Source organism: Wyeomyia smithii, chromosome 2 (assembly GCF_029784165.1).
Source record: "Wyeomyia smithii strain HCP4-BCI-WySm-NY-G18 chromosome 2, ASM2978416v1, whole genome shotgun sequence".
NCBI classification, from domain to species: Eukaryota; Metazoa; Arthropoda; class Insecta; order Diptera; family Culicidae; genus Wyeomyia; species Wyeomyia smithii.
In genome coordinates, this window is record NC_073695.1 from 104,839,570 (window position 1) to 104,864,775 (window position 25,206).

General features: G+C 35.8%; 1 protein-coding gene across 1 annotated transcript in view; it reads right to left on the bottom strand.

Moving 5' to 3' along the window:
- The window catches only part of LOC129725257 (phosphatase and actin regulator 4), a 190,817-nt gene that overhangs the window by 109,283 nt on the left and 56,328 nt on the right, over window positions 1-25,206 (bottom strand). Inside the window, exons 3-6 of the mRNA XM_055680847.1 lie at window positions 5,091-5,258; window positions 4,775-4,873; window positions 4,400-4,495; window positions 1,914-2,459 (exon numbers count right to left, since the gene is read on the bottom strand). Of these exons, the coding sequence (XP_055536822.1) occupies window positions 1,914-2,459; window positions 4,400-4,495; window positions 4,775-4,873; window positions 5,091-5,258 (909 nt within the window). The remainder of the gene's footprint in view (window positions 1-1,913; window positions 2,460-4,399; window positions 4,496-4,774; window positions 4,874-5,090; window positions 5,259-25,206) is intronic.

The following is a 25,206-nucleotide window of genomic DNA, read 5'->3' on the forward strand; positions in this document are numbered from 1 at the left end:
ACAAGAGAAATTGACCCACTAAATTTTAAGTGTGAGCTATTTTTGATCGAATATTTAAAAAAATGAAAAAATTCCATTAAGTTCTACTATCAACTTAAAGTAAATACCTATCAAATTTACTTTTGAAATACCTATTAAATTTACTTTTGAGATATTCTACTAATAGGCTCAAAAATATTTTTTTCCAAATTTATTTTCAAACGTTTTATTATGGCCGGATTCAAAATCAGTTGGCTTTTAGAAATGTTTTGATGAACGAAAAACAAATATAAGATTCGTTATTTCTATTTTTTTTTTTTTTTTTTTTGATTTACGATCCTCAAATTTTATACACAGTTTTGAACACTACTTTACTCGATTATTTGTTATTAGTGCTGTCTTTCCCGTTTTGACCTTACCCCTCTCGTTTTTGCTGCTATAATTCTCTCTTTTTCGTTCATAATGATCACAAAGTTGTTTATGCCAGGATTTGTCTTTTTTCTTACCTTGCATTATTGTTTCGCAAATTAGTTGTTAATTATTTGATATTTTGTATATTTGTCATTCCCATCCAATTATTTTGTTATTGTTGAACCTTCAAGTTGATTTTTGTGTGTATTTAGTCCTGTCCTTCTTGTGTTCTTATTTACATGTTTTTTTTTTATTTTCTTATAGTTTTGTATATATCTGTCTAATTTTTTTTTTGATAAAAATCGCGAGGAACCAGTTTCAATTTGACATCTATCTGTTTGTACCGACAATTCAAATGATATACGATCTAAAATTTTGATGCAATCAAGAATCGTCGTGGCAAATTATATTTTTAATTGCACAGAGGAAGCCGAAATTTCTAAATCGTTGTGTGGTATTGAAGTAACAAAATCACAATGTTGTTTAAACTTTCAAAGTTCAACGAACGATGATATCTTTTTCACAAAATTTTCAAAAGTTACTTGAATCGATTCTGAACCTTTTTATTTTTGTATTCCATCCTTTTTTTTTTATCGAATCCCGCATCAACATATTCAGCTAATGCAGCAGTTCACAAGTGCAAATCTTCCAACCCTGGCTGCAGACTTATTTTTGGAGAATGGTGTAGTAGTATTGTGTTGACGCCACTGCAATAGCCGTCATGCGCTAGCCGGCTCATTTCCCAGTCAACGCAACCGTCAACAAATCTTTGAGTTTCCAACCATTTTTTATTCAGAAGCTATTATTTGGGCACTGATTATTGTACAGTATATTTCTCAGACAAACAAACATTTCAGTGCCCGTTGCAGGTTGACGTGTTTACACCCACAATGAATGGAAAAGGCGGGTGCTGTGATGAAAACTAATTGCACACATGAACATTTGACTGTATATGTCAGGACGTCACATATCCTAGCAAGAGCAATGTATCTGACGGGGAGAAATCTGATTTTCCATCAGAAATCAGTGTGTAAAACCTTTGCGTAACAGTACACTATTTAAATGTATGCATGGGGTGGTAATGCATTTCGTACTCTAGAATTTCCGATTCTTATAATCACGAAAGGAATATAACACAGGTACTGATACACATTTTTTCCACCTCAACGTGCATTTATGCCTTAGAAACTAGTGCAGATAAATTGCATGGTGGGATAAATTCGAGCTTAGTCCCACCCAGAAGCTCGTTGACCCGGTTTCATGCGCAGACGAGCAGATGTCAGTTGGAAAGTATAAAAGAATCGACAACAGAGCATCAACCTCAAAGTGGAAAATTCTATTCAGCTTGATATTGTATGATGAATTAGAAAACAAAGGTATGACATCACCTAAAACTCCCGGTCCGTTGTTTCAATGTTGAGTACCAGTCGAAAAAGTTAAATAAATTTATATAAACATAGTCTTATCTTTCGTTTTCTTCTATAATTAAAGAAACAAAATCTTATATTATTGCTAGCACTTACCTAAACTACTGCTGCTGCTATTGGCAACGTTGGCAAAATGTTGTTGTAGTTGCTGCTGCAGGGCTTGATGTTGAGCCATGGGAGTATGTTGCGTCGAAACCGTACCAATCTGGTGTGCTGACTGTGAGTGCGACAACCCGCTGCCACCTATACTACTGCTACCCGTCATCATGTTGGCCAAGGCTTGTCCTCCCGTTCCACCACTAATCATGTTAGCACCAACTACGGAATTGTTCCCGAGACCACCGCTTCCGGCAGACCCGCTAGATCCCATAGTATTGACTGCACCGGACAAAATGGCCGCCAAGCTTAACGGTCCGCTATTACTACTGCTATTGTTGTTACTGTTGTTGCAAGCGCTGCTATGGTTGCTATTGATAAGCGCACTGTTACTGTTAATCTGTTGAGCCGATTGTGATAAAGGCACATTGTTGGTAATGCTAGTATTTGGTGCTGCAGTCGCCGCCGACGATGTGTTCGCAAGATTTGGCAGGACGGAAGAGTTTGCGCCGTTTACAGAATTGTAAATGGTATATTGTTCTTCATCTGAAATGGTTGAAAAATATCATCAGTTCTACTTGTATATGTCATTTTTGTAATTAATAACTTAAAAACGTTACGAAAGTACAATGCGACGCTATCTGGTGGTCGCTAGTCATATAACTGTAATAGTACATGTTAGTGGAGACGCAAACATCAAAGCTGGTATCAGCGTTACTATATGACGAGAAGTTAAAGCGAGCCGAAATGGTTTGTGTCTGGGGATGAATGAAAAATTACAGGGTGTTTATGTTAATCCCTACCAAAATTTTTCAAACCTTGCACACTATTTTAGGTTGTTTTGAAAATATCCTTTCGAGAAATTTAGTGTTTTGAGCGAAAAGGAAGTCGAAAACTTGATTGCATTAAAAAAAAATGTAACAAAAAAATTTCTAATTGAAAAACTCATGAATGAAGGCCCCATAATCGTGGCTAGAAAATTGTATTGTTTCCTTAACTCCCCTACGAAATGAAAAGTCTGGCGATGATTAGATTCAGAAATTGGCTTCGATTAAAATCGTTATCACGGTCATGCAAATTCGTGAAACTTCGTGCAACTTAAACTCTTAATTAGTCTTTCCATTAACGAAACATTGAATTGCAGGTTTGATGATATATTTTCTTGTGGTTTTTCAACTATAAACTATCATATTTTTGTTTTGCTATTACTGCTGATTTTTAAATTAATCATTCCTTTGAGATTTTTTATTCGTATTTCTTTCGTTTTTAGTCTGCTGTAACTTGCTTCAACATATATAACTTATTGTTTCCATTTTTTGTGTCATTTTGCCGTCATAATTACTTCTTATTTTTGCACATTTTTTCTAAGTTCATATAAAAATCTTTGTTACCTTTTTTACACATTTTTTTTTTATTTATTACACTTCGTCTTCAGTTCAAGCTGTTACATTATGTACTTTCGAACATTTTTTTATTTTTCAATTATGTTTAATTTAATTAGTTTCGTCAACCTGCCAAAACTCATTATTCTATAACAATTTATGTAGCATTTTTTCTCAAAGTTACTCTTTTTTGATGAAATTTCTCGAATTTTTATTTTCTTTTTTCTGTACTCATATTTTCAATTTTTCCTAACATTTTATACCGTCTATTCTTCGGTTGTTGTTATCATTATTTCATTTTTTTAAATGGTCACACTTTAATTTGTAACTTAGCATATGTTATTTTTCGGTATTATTTTATTCAAGTTTTCATAAATTTTCATTCAATAATTTTCGTATTTTGCGTTTAGTCCATAATTGGGCATTTAAATTCACAATTGTACATTTTATTCAGTTTCCAAAATACAATTCATCACGTTCCAATCAAACGGGCTAATCAATTGTTTGTTTGAACAAAAAATAACACCAAGTACGAAGGTGGTGAATACCCTTTAATTATAATCCCTGCAATCATAACTGTACAAATATTCAAATATATGGAACAGAGAAAAAAAACGGCAAACAATCTAACGTAAATACAATAAAAGCACCATAGCGAATGGAATGCGTAGAAATATAGAACTAATTTTTACACGCAGACGGTTGTGTGTGAGTTGTTCATGGTGAAATGGCGCACAGTAGTACGAGAGTTGTTTTTACAGCCAGAGGTAAAACGTGTGCGATTGCAATGTAATGAAAGAAAAGGAAACAACAACAAAACATTAATTGTAAAAGTGAAGAAAGCAAAAAAAACAACGCAAGCATGAAAATAAAAAAACAAACACATAACACGTGTTCGAAAGTTAGCATTCTCTACGCAGACTTCATGGTAAATGGCTGAAATGGGTATCCTATCGGTTCCAACTGCGGCTGCATTGGCCAGACCAGCAGCAGTAAGTTCCGCCAAAAGAAAAGTGTGCATGTCTTATAAAAGTAATGATCGAAACGGTGATAGGAAGTGGAGCACAACTCGATTTGTTGTTGGTACTAATTTGTAAGACTTACTTTGGCTTCGGTAATGGTTCGGCTGATGGAAGGTTTGTAGTTGTCTATGAGATGATGTTGACCACGTCACCGATTCCGTGGGACTGATACAAATGGCTTCGAATTTGTATTTATACAGGGCAAGTAATTTTGTTTACCGGGTGATTTGGAGATAGCAAGATAAAAAATTTTGAGCTTTAGTTTCAAACAGTGGTAATTTTTATGGAAAGCGATGGTTATAAAGGAATTGGTGTATAAGCGATAATTGCAAACGAACAACTATTTCATTTAGAAAATATAACGGATCTCGATCCACAGGAAAGAAATTAATTGTTTACCGATCTAAATACATTGGATGGCAATCAATTTAGCAAATTTATTGAGTTAAATACTCACCAGCTATGGATAGAGCTGACGTGGGGCTTTCAGGCAGCAGAATACCTTTTTGTACAAGTTCTTCACGGTTGGCACGTACTGATATTTTACGCTCTAGTGCTGCAAGAATGATAAATTGATATGAGGATGAATCGTGCCAAGCAATAAACAGATTATTAACTAGCTGAATCCATTCGCATGTCAGCCACTGTAGCTAGCATACACCATAATGCAAGTAGCAGCTCGAATTTCCTCTTAAGTTTAACAATCAAACAAACAAACAAACAAACGAAAAAGAACTGATCTATACAGGTGCAGGTGTACGATGTTTACTTACACTTGGAGGTGGACTCGAACTTTTCACTTTTCTTTTTTCTTCGCCACTTCCATGGTTTGAAAAGGCGCCCAAATGCGCTAAACTTGCTTTTCCGCTCCAGCGGAGGCGTACGGGAACCCGAGTTTAGACTGTTGGAACGCAGGGCGGCACCATTCTGTTTCTTTGTAGCTAGCAGGGGTGGAAAAACAAACAACGAAAAAGTTACCGATTAGCAATATAGCGACTGATAGTAACAGGAAGAATGTGTGAATCAATATTTATGTAAGTGTTTTGCATGTGTTGAATAAGTTAGTTCATTTACAAGGAATTTGCAGGTGACGGATTGTACTATTTGGAGTGAAAGTGTTATTTAAAAAATAAAAACGTTGGTACATGGGATCGATCAACGTTCAGGAGATTTGTCCCTTGTTTATCGATAGGCTAGGTTGGAAGCAGGTCGAGATTACAGTAATAAGATTTGCAGCCCGTAAAAAAACATTTGATGTAATTACCTATAACAGAATCTGAGAATTGGCATCTTCAAAATATATTAAAAATAAGTAAAACTATCCAGTTTCCGAATTCTTTGAGTTTTACAGTTTGCCATTTATTACATTTTTCCATAGTTTAGATATTTCTTGAGTACTTTTTTGTTAAAAATTGCTGTACTTTTTGGTCTAAAATGCCTAGCTTTTTTTGCAGAACTGTAATTCTACTATTTTACTTTTCCCAAGACACAATTTCAATGAAATGCAGCATTTTCTAATATATATTTTATTCATTATTTTATGAAAATATGAAATTATTTTTATGAAGCGTGCATTTATTCGTCCTAAACTATAAATAAAAATTCAACCTAAAAACTATCAGTTACACCGAAAAACTGTTACCAATCTTAAAGATATTGTGAAAATTGTCTCTTGGTTTAATAAATATATTATTATGTGTGATTAACATATTAATGAATGGAAATCCAACCCTAACAAAATTGGATTGCTTTGCGAAAAAAAAAAATTATCTTATTTCAATTGTCTTCCATCCGCCGGAACACCCGAGATATGCACTCAAAAATTTTCGAGCGGTTGTAAATTACCTGAACGACAACTTTTCCTCACGACATAAATTTGTACCGATATTTTTTCATAAATCTGCAAATTCTGGTATTGCAGATATCCACTAACGGGACAATCTACTTCTTAATCTTATATCACTGCTTCCAATTCAATCCAGGTGCACAATCGCCAGCGCTGAACGGAAACAAACCATTATTGAAGCTACTCTCATCTAGTCGACAAATTGCATAAAGTCGTCATCATGCCACAAAAACAACACCTTTTCGGTTATCAGCAGCTGACGAGATAAAGCATTGACTCGTTATGCTCTGAACGTAATCTCTTGAGTGGTACAGGTTATATTTATGTATTGTCATCCGTCTTCTTTGTTTGTTTACAATACGGTTCAACCGACACACAACAATTCATCTGTACCTATGTATATATGTCAAGTCTGCATACATTATGATGATGCATAATGTTTTCCTTCTGCAACGAATTGTATCACGGCTTGTACCACCCATTTTATTATTCGGTGGGTACTTACAATGTCTGGGCTCTTTACGTGCCTGTTGTTAGGTATGGAAAACTGGAAAATTAATACAAGACGTCGTCACATCTGTGCGCCGGTGTTATTCACACTTTATGTAGATTGCAATGGGTCGAGATATATGTGTGAAAAGCGTGAACCCTGTGTACAAACCGAGATGTGGAACAGAGTGTCTGCAATTGCGGTGGAAAAGTGGTTTTCTTTGTCACTGTTACCTCGATAGAGTGATGGATTGTAACACGACACCTGCTGCAATCTGGCTGATTGCGATTCGTACCAATGCGAGGGCTTTGCCAACCAACAATGTATTCGATTTTTAGAGTGTGAACCAAGGTAGCATTCGCTTGTTGCTTCTTCATCAAAAATTCAAGTGACTCGCTTAATTACTCTCACGAAACATTATATAGTTTAGTTATTTTAATCGAAATCGAATTCATGGCCAATTTTTGAACGTCCTCAAAGTGACCAAACTATTTGTTTCTCCGCACCAAACTAGATGTACAAAACTCATGATTAATTTATTTATCCACATAACAACATCACATGGCCAAACCAGTTCAACTTTTTTCTTTCTATTATTTTGACATGACAACAGTGAGTAACACGGTTCAATAGCTCTGAAAAAACATAAACCTATCTCCAGCAGTCGCTCGCAGCAACCGCATTGATCATATTGAAGTGAGGAAAATAAAGCAATCAATTTGTACCATTTTTCAGTCACCTACGTGCGTTAATACAATATTCGAGCTGTCTTGCGATGATTCACTACCATAAATAAAACGTACTCTGACGTGTTCTCCTCTCTTTCAATTAATTTATTTTGTGTCAAACAAGACTCCAAGATGGTGATGCAACGAAAAAGTTTATTCACTCGACTAATGGTTAGAACCGGAACGTTGCGTTTCACATTTGTAACAAATATATTGTTACACCAAAGAACACCATTGCATTAAACTACACCGATGATGTATGCAACGCACTAAACGTTACAAATGAATGATTAAAGGCCCGAATACACACGCGGCGTAATGATGCCTTCTCCATGCAAATTAGAAGGCGTATTCGCGCCTTTCGTTGGGACGCCTTTCAGCCAGAACCTTCTAGCTGTGCCTTCTAGTGAAGAAGGTAGTCGTTCGCCGCTTTCGGCTGCGTACTTGACTGCCTTCCGTGTGAACGCATCGTGCCTTCCACACGGTCTTGTGTTGCGTTCTTCCGGCGAAGGCGCTGGCAACGCCGTGTTGTATCATTTTCCGCCTGCTGGTGGTATCTAGAAGTGTGTTGCTGTATTTTTTCTTCCAACAAACATAAACAGTGGGCATTTTTAAAGTTAATTTTCTGGGGCAGCAACAATAAGCTGCTAATTGATTCTCGAAATGAATACGTTGTACGTTTGGTGAAACTTTTACAATATACAAAAGTAACAATAGCTCAAGAACTTTCTTTTAAATTAACGAAATATAACAATTTAATTTAACATTTCCTCAACATTTCGTTCTTCTGTTAAAGCTTCGTATCAGGTTGGTTCATAAATGTTCAAAATTCTGTAGGACGAACAGAAAAAAAAACTTTCGAATACATATCGTTTCAAAATTAGTTTTTTTATAAAGGGGAGGATATTTGCAATGGTTTCTATTGTGTTTTCTGCCACAATCAGTGACGTAGCCAAGGCGGGTGTTTTGGGGTTCAAATCCCCTTTCCCCAAAGCCTTCAATCTTCTTTTTTTTATATTAGTGTTCTGCATTACTGTTTATTGATGTGACAATGGAATGTATGGCAAAGATTTTACCTTCGAATTTCGGTTAGCAGTAGGATTCAAAAGCTTTGTCTTCTCAAAAAAAATTGTCCTCATTAAGTTTCACTTTTTTGGCCGATGAAAAAATGCACAGAAATTGTCAATGTGAAATTGTCGAAATCTATTTTTTATTCTTAAACCAAATGTCTTAGAAATGCCTGAAACTGCGAGATCTAGTGTTGTCTCAACAACTTTCTGGGTAAATTTTCCAGCTCGTAAGCTTTTTGACTCCTATAAAAACGATAACTTAGGGTCAAACGGAGTAAAAGCCACAAATAGCCGATTTCAAGCCACCATTTCGAATTTTCAAAGGCATAAGACTTGGTAATAGTTAATGCGTTACCTGTTGAAACGCTCTTCAATGTATTCTGTGGCAAAGCTAACAGTGGTGACTCGAAATCGGCCATTTGTGGCACCGTTTCATCTTGAAGAAACATTACCAGATTACGACGATTCCATGCTTGTTTTTATCGGTCAAAAAGTGAAACAGGCTTTGTTACTCTTCATGCCTTTTGCCAAAGACTAGTAATACATAAGTCCCGTTGGTGTGGAGAAAATTACACCCGTCCGGGTCAAGTCTGTTGCTAGGTTGATTTTATATAACAAATTCTACTTAAACCTAACTTTCTCAAACCCCGGAGAGGAAAAAGGCTCTTTTTCGATTGTGCTCTCTATCATTCTCGAACTTAGCAATTCTTGGTATTGTTTCTGTCACCTATAGTTACCAAGCAAGTGAACTTCATCGGAGGCTCTTTTTTGTCGCCTACTTATTTCGCTACCATGCAGCCGTCGTTGTTTCTTTCGCCGGAAACAAGGTATCTAGTATCAACAGTTTATTCCGGCGAAGGATCAAGAAAATATACTAGATCAGACTACGCAACAGAAGACTGCTTCGAATGACTGTCTGTATGCGAGAATGGCATTTTGTAACAATGCCTGGTAAGGAGTTTGCTGCACGATTGAGCTGAAATTTTCATGGGGACATTTTTCTAGAAGACAAAACTTTCGATAGCCTACTGCTAAACGAAATTTGAAAACTTTTCATCGGCACTCTACTGTTTATGTCATACGATAAACAACAATTCGAATGTTGCTCTCGAATTGACTATTGACTGCACTACGCGACGGTTTATTTAAATGGCACCCGCGTTGCACGGTAAGTGATACTGCCACTAAAGATTGGAAGAAAACACTCTATATTCTACGCTGTTCTCTTTCATTTTCTCTATTTGGTATTCTCCCGCATTCATATCTCTACTACAATGCAACGGGTTTTGATAGGCAATGGTGTGAGCGCGTCAAACCACTGTTTCTCTCATCCTGTTTTTTATGAGAGTGATGATGATTGATTTAGGTTACTTTCTCTTCAATACTCTCAAAACTCACATTTTGATGACTATAATGCAGGTCAAGCTATTTTTAAATGTTAAATGTTTGGATGAAGGTTGAATAATGAATTCACCTGCTGAACTATATTTTACGAAGTTTCTAATATCGTAATTTTCAATTAATTAATTTTTCCACATTCATCCCTACATTTACTGCCTAAAAAAAATATTTATATTTTAATTGCTTCCACAGTAATTGTAATTGTGGGAAAATTTTCAACCAAGTAAAACAATGGAACAACATAAAACTTAAACTCAAAACTATCTTACTGACTATAAAGTGAGCTGATCATTGTAATTGAGGATTGCAACGATTTTTGTTGAGAGTTGGTTGGATATTCTCAATGTGCTGCTTAAAAGTAAGATTCTCATTACAAATAAGCGCTAAGAATTCCATTGGATATAGATGCCACGAAGGCTTTTTACCTTCATGGAAAAGCTTGTATCGTCACAGAACAGAGATTTCTCACATCTTGGTGTTAAATCAGGAAGATCAGAAGTTGAAATATTATATAAGGTTGGTCCCAAGATACTCACTTGAGGTCCGCCTGCTCTAACAGGCAATCTATCAAATTTACAATTCAAATAGTTAACCTGAAGAATGCGGTCTATGGAGTAACTTTGAACCATTTGTGTGATACATAGAGGAAAACTGATATTTGATGTTTGAGCTACTAAACCTTTATACCAAACACTGTCGAATGGCTTTTCTATATCTGAAAGAAAAGTGGAATAGGCTTCAGATTTATTAGTTCGAATCATATCAATTACTTTAAGTAAGTAACAAGTACTCGAATGCTCTTGACGAAAACCAAACTGTATTATCATTCTGTCAAGAATTTTTTTGCTAATAATATGATAATACATGAGCTAACTGATTATTCTTTCAAAAAAGTTGCCAATATCAAATCTATTAAAAAAAATAACTATGAAATTTAGAGAGTTTTCAAGAAGTCTTTTGATGAGGATATAGAAAATTTTATCATTGTGGTTTCATGTTTTTGAAGTTCTTGATAACATTAAATTGTACCTCATCCAAGTTTGTTTCCAATACCTCTTCAGGAAGGAATTCTTGAGTGATGATCTGATCATACTTTTGTGATCTTTCATTTTCAGTAAGACTCCATACGTTCGAATTAAATTGGACATTCTGAAACTGCTGAGCAAGTTTTTGCACGCCAAGATATTTGATCTCAGGTATGTGAGAAATTTTGTCTCAACCAGTGGCGTCTCGTGGGTTTGGATGTTGACTGTGCACTCAAGGTCCCATACAAACACCTACTTCCCTCCCCAGTGACCATTACCATAAATGCGCAAGATAAAACATATTACCGAATACCGTAAAACGGGGCGAATAAAAACAGTGGAGCGAATAAAAACAAAACATCGGTAAGAAACACTTCTGTGAGTTGGTAAAATACAAAATGTAGGCTCAAGTACAGAGAGTTTCCGAGGGCCAAAAAATTTCGCCTATGGAAGCCATTTTGTTGCACTCTGAGCTTCTTCTTGTGTTGTACTGGGTCGGTAATGAAGTATTTCAAGTTTTTGCAGTGGATTTGAGGATTGCGTAGGTATTTATCAACCTTTTACTTATGTTTCATGCCAAACTTCCGCTTCGCTAATTTACGGAGCGAATAGAAACAGCGCCATAGCAAATATTTTTATACAATAACAAGTAGTTTTGAGAAATTTATTCATGTTTTTATGTAGAATAGAAACAACGCCATAGCAAATATTGTTATACAAGAACAAGTAGTTTTGAGAAATTTATTCATGTTTTTATGTAAAATGGTGCCTGAAGCATGTTTCTCGGTTGGAACTTACAAACAAAAAGGTTCAAAAACGTACAGAAAACCGGATCCACTCCGCCTGATGCGAACTGCATGAATGTTACATATAAAAAAACTGTCCCTTCGTCAAGCGGTCACGGAATATGTAATCAAATTCCTCGATTACCATCAGACAGTTGTCTCGCAGACAATCAAGCTGTTAGCTAAGAACATTTAACTTGATTTGAAAAATTTTATTATTTATTGTGTGATGCTTGACAAAAATTGACAAAGACATCAACAATCTAAAAAGAGACGGGCCGAAATTTCAGTTCTACCAGCACAATGCGCTACTGGACGCAAAATCTAGACGGAGTACAAGAAGCCCCTGAATCGGTAGAAATACTTGACCTAACCCTGTCCTTCTGGTTCTAACTCTGTTGGGACATACCCATACATTCAGATGACACACATGAAATAACAAACCGAACATTTCCGCTATTTTAATACTGTTCCACGTTTTTATGCGTTTTATATAAATAAAAATGATGCATTGTTCTTTTTGCTTCAAAATAAATTTCGAATCTTTCATCAGAACAAAAAAGCGCAGTCGACTGATGACTGTTTGTATTCACCCCATTGCGGGCGAATAGAAACATGCATTATTTTTTCCAATCAAATAATGAATTTTTTATTTATCCAAATGATATTTACATTTAGATATTTAGACCCTTGCTTTGAAGCTTTCATATTCGTTCTACACCTTACAATATTTGTTTTACACGGAGACTGTTTCTATTCACCCCGTTTTACGGTAGTGGCAGTTGAGTTGACTTAGGGTAGAGTGATTAGAGCGTGTTAACACGAATTTATTATTTTGTACACGAGAAATACAATATTATAATATATTATACTAGTTCAACATTGATACTCTGATAATTTTTTCTAGCTTTAGATTTCTGTTGGATATTTATTTGAAATTGGCATGAAACTCTCACCGACAACACCTGGTATAGTGCACTAATATTCCTTCAGCCCTGATAGTTTTTGGGTGCGCTTTTGTGTGCTAATTTAGTTATGACATTTAAAAAAAATCTTCAAAACTTTAGTTTTTTTTTAATTTCTCAAAAACTACAGGCAGTTCAAAATATTTATAATTAGAAACTCATAGAGTTTGTTAGAACACTAAGCAAAAAAAAAAAAAATAGAATGAAAATTAAAGTTTTTCGTCCATTTAGTCCAAAAAAATCAATATCTCATACACTGTGGTTTGTTGAATAGTTGTGAATTCGGAAGAGTTTCATATTATTGGTCAATAAACAACTTTGTAAAAGAAACCGAATCGAAAATTGAAGAAAAAAAAGTACGTGTTTAGTACACGTTTAGTAAAAATATGTTCATACAAAAATATTCCTTGATTATTCTCATGAGCATTGCCGAAAACAATATTTCGAGAAATCTACACGGTCCAGAGTTATTAATTTTGTTCCACCAGATTGCATTCTTGGACCAGTGTGCACTTGTCTCACCCTCGATTCCAAACGGAGCATTTTCACTTACACAATTCTGCAAAAAATCACAAATTAAGTTACGTTGGTTTTTAATTTAGCTGTTTAAATTTTAATCAAAAAATGCAATAAAGGACAGACAGGGTGGACTACAATTACCTTTATAAAACTATTGATATATGAACAAAATAATCACGCCAGTCTTATGTCAACAGACTACTTTTGAAAATTTCAAGATACCACTTAAACCAATAAGGGGTTGAATTTGCCCTTGCTTTCTAATCAAGTCGGGATAAGAGGATTTTTGAATTGGAAATGTTCTAATTACATTATTGGCGGATTTTGAGCCAACAGCAGCAGCACCCTCTCAGAATACATTAAACTTTGTAAATCTTACTACTCTGGTAAACTTTGAATATCGAAAATCTATCCAAACTAACCTTTGAAAAGGTCTGAGGTTTCTGAACCTTTATTTGTAAATCCCTATATCTAAATAATTACAAGAGTCAGAGAAAAGTTGTTAAAGGATGGCTTTTGGTAGATTGTCCGATTTTTTGTTTTTTGAAATATTAAAAAATATAAACTTAAGATCCCATACTGTAAACAAGTGATATGAAAAAACAGTCCTCTTAGATTTCTTCAAACTGGAATTTTTTAGATAGATAATTTAGATTTTAGTTGCCTAAAACTCTCCTGAACATTTCGAGTGGGCATTATTAGTGAAAATAGTTTTTTTCTATCACCGTTTTCCTCTTGACTGAAACCCGTAATAGAGGTAAACTTATTTCGCTTTCGCCATGATAAGTACCATTTGCTTTGTATTTTACAAGAACGCATTTTCATATTAAAACAATGGAAGACTAGTATTGTTTTGATCCTAAATCACAATATAATTAGTTCGGCCAACTGACTTTGATCTGCTCTATGTTCTCTATCGTACTGTACAGTACGTTATTATTGCGATTTTTAGCGAATCAACACGTTTTGGCGACTCAGTTGTGCAGTTAATTTCATTTCAGCCGAGCGAAATCATTTGAAAAAAAATTGAGGTTTATACTAGTCTAACACATGGTGGTGTTGAATCATATGGTGAAACGTGGTTAATATAATTACTATGGGTGCATTTACTCGCCGTCTCCGAGTTATATTGCTCAACGAAAGCAAAAAATGTAAACTCAATTTGTGTTAATAATCGACTACTGTGCATTGATGGCTGTGGTGATGATACCAGTGCTGTTCGCGAGTGAGTATAAAGAAGGAGTGAACAATTGAAATGGAGATGCAAAATGAATCAACAACGGCTGTTACAGTAGCCATTAATCAGTCTAATTTTCAGAAGACGGACCTTCACTCGACACTAATGACTGTCATAAATAAGTTTACGAAAATATGAGATAACAGAAGTCTACATCGACCTTCCGTGATTCTACCGCTTGGCACTATTAAATGTACATTCAAGAGCATTTTTAACAATATTGGGAAACACACTGGTTAACATAAGCTTCCCACAACGGATTCCTTTCGCTTGTGGTCATAACGCTGCAGCATAAAACCACACAGTTCTATAAGTGCCTCCCGAACTGACCAGAGCCTACAATTGATTTACTGCGGTTACTGGCATCATACAGCTCGTAAAGCGGAAACCGGCTGCCAATGACACCATCGCCATTGCCTGCACTGTGATAACCGCCGCAAAATAACGAAACCGATGTGCGGTGGTTCGATTACCTCATGTATTCAACCCAACCCAATCGAATTACGGTACGAGCATGGGCGAGTGGGCAGCAGTTATGCCAATCATTGTTATCGTTAGGATTGATGCTAATAAAGACAGTGGGACAACTCTGAATTGCAGCAAAAAAAACTACCATCAAGAAGATCCGGTTCGATGATTATGCTACAGTGGAGGAATATCTGAATCAGTGCTGAGCTAAGAATGTTCACTTTGATGACATTCATAAGCAGTGATTTTCAGCCTTTCTTAAATCGGAAATAATCTGATTGATTCCGATTCTTAATAAATTATTTGTTTTTTTTTTAGTGATGCTAGGTTTATGTCATTATTCAAAAACGCATCTGTAGTGTCCCATACCCCGCGGGTGTCTGACATCACCGGACATCTAAACTTTGATTACAGTTTAAGAACTATACTTGTTTCTTATGCACAGTACAGCTCGATCCAATTGCACTTGTATTTGATGAGTCATATGAGGTTATTTTTTTAAGTCAAAAACTGATCATTTTTGCAGGCTCTCCATTATGAGTCAATCAACTCGATAGATATCACTATGTGATGCACGATCCAAGAAATAGATGATTCAAATCTATTGATGCTCACATCATGATGTTTTATAACTCAATAGAACTACGATGTCTTGTAATATTTGTGGAGCCTGGCGTGTTTCGACAAGACCGCATAGGGCTGTATGAAATAAAGTTATGAGGTTGTATGAAATTTGAATCTGTAGATGATCAACAAAAATAAAATAAAGTAGAGAAATAGTACACTCTCTTATCGAATCTGCAGAATTTGAGTTCTAATCTACAGAACGGTCTAAACAGACTTAGAACTTGAATTGGCAAATTCGTATATTGCACACAATTAGATTTGGAGTGTCTTTTTCAACAAAATGGTACATTAGGAGTGTCTTTCTGAACATAAATATCCCGTCGTTATACTAAAGAAAGTTCTACCTGCATTCAATGTTAACACACATTTAAAACTTCAAACGATTCAATGCTCCATTACACTTCAAATAAAGGAAAAAATATGAGTACGAATGCTGCAAACGAGGTTCCTGGGCATATACGTATTGATAAAAATTACCCACACAGATGATTTTTTTAAACAGTGGCGCATCACCATCAGTTTATCGTCTCCATCGCCATCTTCACCGTTCGAACAGCTTGAGAGGCACATGTGGCAGGACAAGATGTCTGATGTGCCGTGTATTAACTGGGTGTGCACTGAATACAGAAGGTGTTTTGCATCTGCACCTCTCTTACTACTCAGTTGGCTTGCAGCATCGAGCAACGTTCAATGCAACGCGAGAGGTGATGACACTTCATTTAATTTAATTAGCGCATCTATCACGTTGCGTATGCGGTCCTATATGAAGTTTTGCCATTTGAAATAGGTTAAATTATTTGATAGCGTTTAATAGTAATGCTGATTTGATAACACGGGTTTGATCTTTTTTGATTTCTAAAATAAATTCATGGCTTGGTCACGACCACCTATTCCCGTCTTATAAAATATATCTCTGATTAAGTGCTTTTTGATAAAACTAAAAAAATGAGCGGGGGCCTAGTGTGGTTGGTAACGTCTCCGCCAACCACGCTCGACGCCTGGGTTCGAATCCCACCGCCGACATAGGTGTCGATGGTTGTGAGGTGGCGTGATCCACTCACAACCAACTCAACTGGTCTAGATTCAATCCTAGCCGACACCGGGAGATTTTCTGAGGCGAAAAATCTCTGGGATCACGCCTTCCATCTCATGAGGAAGTAAAGTCTATGTAATTCGAGTGTACCAAACCAAGGAGGACGCTTCAAAATCATTTTCAGAATGTTATTCTGAATCCTTTGGAGCGTTTTTTTCCTTGTTGAACAGCAACTTGACCAGATCGGTACAGCATAAAGCATTGCTGGTCTAAAAATTTGTTTGTAAATCAAAAGTTTGTTCTTTAAACAAAGTTTAGAATTCCTGTTAATGAGAGGATATAAACATCTCGTATATTTGATGCACTTGGCTTGTATACTCTCAATGTGCTCTTTGAAAATAAGTTTTTTATCATAAATTAGTCCCAAGTACTTAACCTTGTCGGACCAACTTAAAATAACCCCATTCATCTTGACAACGTGATTATTGTTTGGCTTGAGGAAAGAAGCCCTAGGCTTATGCGGAAAAATTATCATTTGAGTTTTAGAAGCATTGGGAGAGATTTTCCACTTTCGCAAGTAGGAAGAAAAAATATCTAAACTTTTCTGCAATCGACTGCATATGGCACGAAGACTTTTTACTTTTACGGAAATGCTTGTGTCATCGCAGAACAATGACTTTGTGCATCCTGGAGGCAAATCAGGAAGATCTGAAGTGAATATGTTGTACAGGACTGGACCCAAGACTGAACCTTGAGGTACACCTGCTCTGACAGGAAATCTATCAGATTTTGAATTCTGATAGACAACCTGCAGAGTTCGATCAGTAAGATAATTTTTTTAAAATTTTGATTAGGGAAATTGGAAAATTAAAAGTTTGCAATTTCGCAATCAAACCTTTATGCCAAACACTGTCGAATGCTTTTTCTATGTCTAAAAGAGCAGCTCCAGTGGAATAGCCTTCAGATTTGTTAGCTCGTATCATATTAGTAACTCTGAGCAATTGATGAGTTGTGGAATGCCCATGGCGAAATCCAAACTGTTCATTTGCAAAAATTGAATTTTCGTTGATGTGTGACATCATTCTGTTAAGAATAATTCTCTCAAACAGTTTACTTATTGAAGAAAGCAAACTGATTGGTCGATAACTTGAAACTTCAGCTGGGTTCTTATCCGGTTTTAAAATTGGAGTAATTTTTGCATTTTTCCATAATTTGGGAAAATATGCAATTATGAAGCAGCAATTGAAAATTTTCACTAAAAATTCCATTGTGCTCTCAGGGAGATGTTTGATTAGTATATTAAAGATTCCATCGTCACCAGATGCTTTCATATTTTTGAAATTTTTAATAATTGATTTAATCTCATTAGAGTTAGTTTCAATTATTTCTGCAGGTAAAAAATTCTGGGAAGAAATTAAATCAAATTGACGTGTGACTTCATTTTCAATTGGACTCACAAAATTCAAATTTGAGTTATGAACACTCTCAAACTGCTGAGCAAGTCTTTGAGCCTTTTGTTCATTGGATACAAGAAAACGTTTACCATCTTTTAATACTGGAATAGGCTTGGAAGGTTTCTTAAGAATCTTCGACAGCTTCCAAAAAGGTTTTGAATATGGTTTCAATTTTTCAACTTTAGTCTCAAAATTTTGATTTCTCAGAAGAGTAAATCTATGTTTAATCTCTTTCTGTAAATTTCTATAAATAGTTTTGAAAACAGGGTCACGAGAACGTTGATATTGACGTCTGCGGACATTTTTCAAACGAATTAGAAGTTGAAGATTTTCGTCAATTATTGGTGAATCAAATTTCACTTGAGCCTTTGGAACAGAATAATTCCTGGCATCAACAATTGCACATTTTAATGCTTCCAAAGCGGAATCAATATTCCCTTCGTTTTGCAAATCAAGCTCATTATTGAAATTTCTCTCAATATGAATTTTGTATCTTTCCCAATTAGCCTTGTTATAATTAAAAACATGGCTCATAGGGTTTAGAACTGATTCATGTGATAAAGAAAAAGTAATTGGAAGATGGTCAGAATCAAAGTCAGCATGTGTGATCAAATCACTACATACATGACTTTGATCTGTTAGCACCAAATCAATTGTTGAAGGGTTTCTTACAGAAGAAAAGCATGTAGGACTATTCGGAGATAAAATAGAATAGTATCCTGGAGAACAATCATTGAATAAAATTTTGCCATTGGAATTACATTGAGAATTATTCCATGAACGAGGTTTAGCGTTAAAATCGCCGATTATAAAAAAATTCGAACGATTTCTGGTGATCACCTTTAAAATAATTTTTGTGCTCGCGTGTGCATCGAAATGGTAAATATGCTGCGGCAATAAATAAAATCCCAAGTTCAGTTTGAACTTCAATTCCCAAAGTTTCAATAACTTTCGTCTCAAGATGGGGAAGAGCACGATGTTTGATTCGGCGATGAATAACAATTGCAACTCCACCGCCGGAACCCTGAATCCTATCATATCTATGAACCACGTAATTGGGATCATATTTTAATTTTATGTTAGGTTTCAAAAATGTTTCAGTAATAATTGCAATATGCACATTATTTACTGTTAAAAAATTAAAAAGCTCATTCTCATTGGCCTTTAATGAGCGAGCATACCAATTTAATATATTGATTGTTTTATTTAGAATCATTGCTAAATTTTAAACTAGAAACAATTTTAATAGTAAAATTTGTGCCTATTTGAATGGCTTCAAACATTGATTTTGCCTGCAACATGGCGTTCATAAGATCGAACATTGCCTGTTGCAAAAAAGAAAGTTTATCTGCCGTAATAGGCCCCAGGCAGTTGACATTAGAAAAAATATTTTCGGCAGCAATATTAGCTGGAGTAATAGGTGTACAATTATTTTCTAGCGTGTTTTGCTTACCCATATAAACGGTCATTTTGGAACTACCAACACTAGGCGGTATAATGTTCGAACTACCTGTAACCTGTGCATAAGTTAAACGGGTATGCAAAGGAGTAGGTAAACTATGCGTCACTGGTACGCTTGGAGAATTTTGTTTACCTTGCCTATCAAGCTGCCAATATCAATTTGCATACTTTATGGTTATTTTTGATTTGATAAATAAAAGTTACGTTGAAATATTCAAAGCAAACACGCTTGCTATGCGACAGAACGCCAGGTCTGAGAAATATTTGACACATTATGCGTTGTGTAGAAACGAATTAGTCATCACACCAATTATTGAAATTTTCTCAGATTAATTCACGGTGATGAAATAGCGTTCAAACATGTTCTCAAATGGCAAATAACAAATAAACAGCTATAGTTGAATGAATGAATTGATACTTATTCAATAATTTGAATGCAAATTTTCACTGCATTTTCAAATCTGTTTTTATTGTCAATGTAATTGAAAAAAAATGGACAATGGCATGTTGATATTAGGCCGCTGTCAAAGTGAATGCGCAGCACTATGACAGCGACCATAGGACTCCAGAATTCAGGAGCACCGAAAACCATTAGAAGAAAGAATCATTTATGGGTGTTTTACTATGCTCTCGCGTGATTGACAGAAATACAAACGCTGACAGCACCGAACACTTACCGATTACCGTACTGGCTGCCACCTCTTTGGCCACGTGTGCCGCAGCCGGACTGACATGCAATATGTCCGAAAGCGACAACGAGGACGCGATCAGCTGCCTTTTTTCCTCGAAATTGAGCAAATCCATCGAATTGCTCCGCTGTGGCGTCACGGTGATTGTCACTGATTTCTGCATCGTCAGAACACTCTGATTATACTCGGGCGGCTGCTTCATCAGGTCTCTTCCGTTGAGGGACATTTTTGCCTGCGCTGCCTACAAACACCCTGGCGGTAGGCAGGTAGATGTGCTTGGCACGTTTGTGGAGCTTTTCCGGTTGTACCCGCTGCCAGCAAGATTCTGCTAGACATTTATCAACCGGCTGGTGGATAAGCACACGTCATTGCACCTTAATTGCATTTATGTAAATTTGTTTCGCTTTTTGCTATTCTCTTTGAATTCACTTTTTAAAGCTTCACTGGTGGGGTTTTTGTTATTGGTTGTGCAATGCTGTATTTCCGAAACACCGCTATGACAATTACTAGTTGGTATGCATATTTATAAAAAAAAACTATGTTGAGATTTCAATGCACAACATCACTTTTATAACTTATTCCAATAAGAAGGACTTCCAAACGATGTGGTCACAAATGACATCGACGCACTGATTCAGTAGACCTCGAAAGATTGTGTGTAGAAAAGTACATCCATACGGTAAATTTGGCACTAGAATATAACCTTATTTTGCTAACACTGCGGAAGCTTCACACTATAGCAGAGATTCTGGTTACAATATCTGGCAACAGCGCCTTGAATCTTACATTCTACAAATTCGTTTTGATTATCTCGTAGCAGGCAGCTTTTTCGAATTTAATTCTTGGCGACATCATCGGATACAGAGCACTATTTTAGTTGAAGCTAATTAATATAAAATAATCGCACAAACAAGCTCACGTACATCACCTCGCGTTAACGTGACCGCGAGCTTGTTTAACCGTTACTAATTGTATCCATAAGATATTGGCAAGCCTATCTCGTAAGGTTTGGTTGTTTCACACTTTTCCTGCTCACTGCACACGTTACGCCTGCTTTTGAAAGTAGCTATTTTCACCAAATTTTTCATCGACTGCGTGATTGGTTTTCCTTCCTAGTCCATGAGGAGCGGGGCTGGGCGATTTGAACCGGCAATGATGATGATGGTTGCTGAGGTTCAACCTGTCGGAGGTAAAGAAAATTATTTAAATTTTTGATTTTATTCAATAATTCATATTTGTCGTGCAAGATAATATGGGATTTTTATGGTATTTTTCACGGGTCGCACATTTTTTCATTAAAACGTTTTTGATTTTCAGGTCATTATCTGCTATCGTCTGCTGTTATACTAGCATCGATTATTATGGCTGAATGGATATTATTTTAAAGTTTTTCGAAACATTCGGTAGACTAGCTCAGCGGTTCCCAACCTTTTTTTGTCCGCGTACCCCTTGGCAATATTTTACATATCGATTGTACCCGGCTTGGAATGTTCTCGCAGACTGGGAAAGAGTAGAGGTAGATCATGTTGTGGTAGTCTAGTTCAGGTTTCAAATTGAACTATGGTTTGTTTGCTTGCAACAGTCATGTTTTAAGAGCAAGATTGAACAACAAATGGAGTATTATAGAAAAAGTTTGCTTTGTCCGCCATTACTGGCGTACCCCAGGTTGAGAACCGCTGGATCAGCTTATTAACATTTATAAACTCATTAACCCTCTAGTGCCCAAATTAATTTCTAAACGGACTTCGATAAAATCGTTATAAACCATAATAAACACTTTTTAAGTATTTATTAAAGCTTTTCGGAACTTCGACTGAAGCCCGCCAAATGGCGGCCTTGGGCACTAGAGGGTTAATTTACGTGACGTTTGTAATTTCCATTCTATCTCCGTAAGATTCAGCTGGCCTCGTGGGATCCTCGTAGACTATGAATTGATTTAAATAACTTCTGTTATCTCGCGAGAAACTTTCGTTCTCATTTTTAAGAAGAGGATTGAAATATCAGTCGATACGAAACATGTGCCAGCAGCGTTAACCAAAGACATTTTGAGAATCGTTTCACGTAACTATGTTTTTGCGATTGTGAAAAAATGTGTTTGAGGATCGTATGAATAACATAGAGACTTAACATTAAAGAAAACCATCAAATTAAAATGGAGCTATTACACCCTTTTTGAAAACAAAAACAGAAAATAAAAGAAAATCATTGTTTCCTGGAAAAATTTGTAAGTCATAACATCGCCATTGTTCTCGATCAAATGCACTTCGATTTTCGTAACAGTAACAACAGCAACACAATGGTCAATGACATTGGCCATGCGATGTCAATCCTAGCTTGCTACTCTGACATTCTTAGCGGGTTTCCCAACATGACGATTGACAGAAAATTCATTGCTATATATTCATGTGTTTCACGCACACAGTGCTATAACACTTAAACTTTCAAAATAAAAGCCAAAAAACAGTACGGCAAATTTGCTGGCAGAAAGTGGAATACTGTGCATTACTCGGCTTCATGACAGCAATCTATTCTACCACTGGTTCCCCGAGCGAAAATCTGCAAGATTTTACGACGCTGATGATATTGTTGTTCTTACTTGTGTGATCTTTATTCTCAATTTATAACCTTAAATTGATTTTTAGTTAATTGTTCTTGATTTCTATGAAGATTTTTTCTCATTAGTTTCGATGTCCTTCTCACAACTGAAAACACTGCAGCAGTAATTGTTGCTGAATGACAGTCGAAATCGGTTGGTTGAGGATGTGTTTGTGCTATCTATTCATGTTAAAATTTTCGTTATAATGAACCAAACAAACAATAAAAACACAATTTTTATACGCGCGGAACGAAGCGTTAGTAACACTGATAGAGGGAAACATATACTGAAATGTTATCATTATTGGCAAACAATGTAATGGTATAAATCTTGAAGGTTTACGATTGTGAAAAATGGATCAGTTCTTTTGTTGCAAATCATCAAATGCGAATCGAATATATTCGATTAGCTTAAAACGACACGACTTTCGAATGCCGTCACCTTACCAAAATTGATAAATGACATTGTTACGATGGTCTATGTCATATTTCTCTACATGTGCGTTATGCCTGGCAGCGTTACGCTGCCAAGCCACTAATCTATTTGACACACTAACACATGACCTGAATTGATCTATTCGCCGTTGTTTTTATCAACATTTGTCACAGAAAATGGAGAAAAAAGACCACAAAGGTCGTATATATGTATAGCGTTTTGCAACGTTTCCTCGTTCATTTGCGCCTCGAGCTGCAAGTGTGACAGAATTGTATTTTAATCAGCCTCAATTTAACTTCTCTATTCTGTATTTTAATTCAGAACTGAATCCCGGCAATTGCTGAATACAGTAGCTACGACTTTTGCAGACAGTGGAATGCTCAACACGTGTACACAGAGCTGCTGATTCCAGCACAAAGAATTTAAAATACCGTTCATGCAAATGACTGCATGCTGGGATCAACTAGCCGTGTGAGTTTTTATTTTTTATATTCTCAAGTTAATGCGAGATCGAAGCTGACGATGCAGACCCGCTCCCGGTTCCGTTCGAGAAACAATCTTCCCGACAGCGACTTAAGTTAAGTCAACAATGTCGATTACGCAAACTTTTCTTCTGAGGGTGTGATTTTATTTTTTGTAAGCTTTCATAAAACAACTGTAAATTATGAACTCAGAGGAAGAATAGACCGAAAGAAAAAATGAGTAATTTCTCTTTTTTTTAAATGCAAGTTACTCCCAATTTTTCGATTTCAACCAATTTTCATGAAACTTTTGGAATACACAGGTCTTGCCGTAGAGCTCAAACTGGAAAAAAATGAAAGATTATAGCTTTTTAACCATTCTTGTGAATTTTGGTGCCCCAATCAAAGATATTTTTTTCTGAGACTTGAATGAGTTCCCGCAAACAAACGTAGACTACTTTGCAAAACGCAGAAAATCAGGCTAAAAACGATAAAAAATAAATAAAAGTGAATAATATTTAAAAGAGAAAGTGAAATTTGAAAAATGTACCAAAATTGCAAAGATATCACAAATTATCAAATTGAAATTATATTTATAACATTATCGAATCGAATATGTGGCATATGCTAGAAATCTGATTCTTATACGTCAAACAAATTTGTATATTATATTATATTATATTATATTATATTATATTATATTATATTATATTATATTATATTATATTATATTATATTATATTATATTATATTATATTATATTATATTATATTATATTATATTATATTATATTATATTATATTATATTATATTATATTATATGTATTTTTTTTCTTGATCGAGTCATCAGCAAGAGCAATATATCACAGTTCTATAACAATTCCAGCTATTGGCTGACAAAATATCAATTGGCAACCTTATTGTAAATGCTGCGTAATATTCATGACCAGCAAGTAGTATGAAAATATGTGTTTCGTTCCCAAGCTATGGTGGCGAACCAGCCTGTGGCTGAAAGCCACCTTAATAAAGTAATAAAAAAAAGTTCCCAACAGAGTCTCTAGAAACAACAAGTGAAAATCAAGTGCAAACGCTCGAGCGAAAAACCATACACAAACTTCAATAACATCAGTATTTCTCCTTCGTTTGTGTACTCCATCATAGCACGTCGCAACATCAAAATAAATAGATTTTATCTGACGAGTGCCACACTTTAATGCGGACTTTAATTGAGTGTGCAACTGTACGGATATGCTGCAGGAGATACACGCTTCCAGACGCGGATGACAGCGCATAGAGATTAAACATGAAACGAAATCCGCAAAGAAGCGTGGAATGAAATTAAAACCCCAAACCATCATGATGCTGGCGGCATGATGCTGCTACGAACAGAACAGTTTTGCATCGTGACGGCAGCCGCTGCTGGTTAAAGTTAGGCTACCGATTGTACACACTGAATGAAAGCTGTCTTGATATCAGTGCCCAGGGGTTAAAAAGAATTGCTGCTTTCAAGGCAGTATGGAGTTATCTGCCCGTACGAAACGACCGTAAGTCATTGCAGTGGGTTGAATTATTTAGCAACTGGAATGCAAACATTATGTT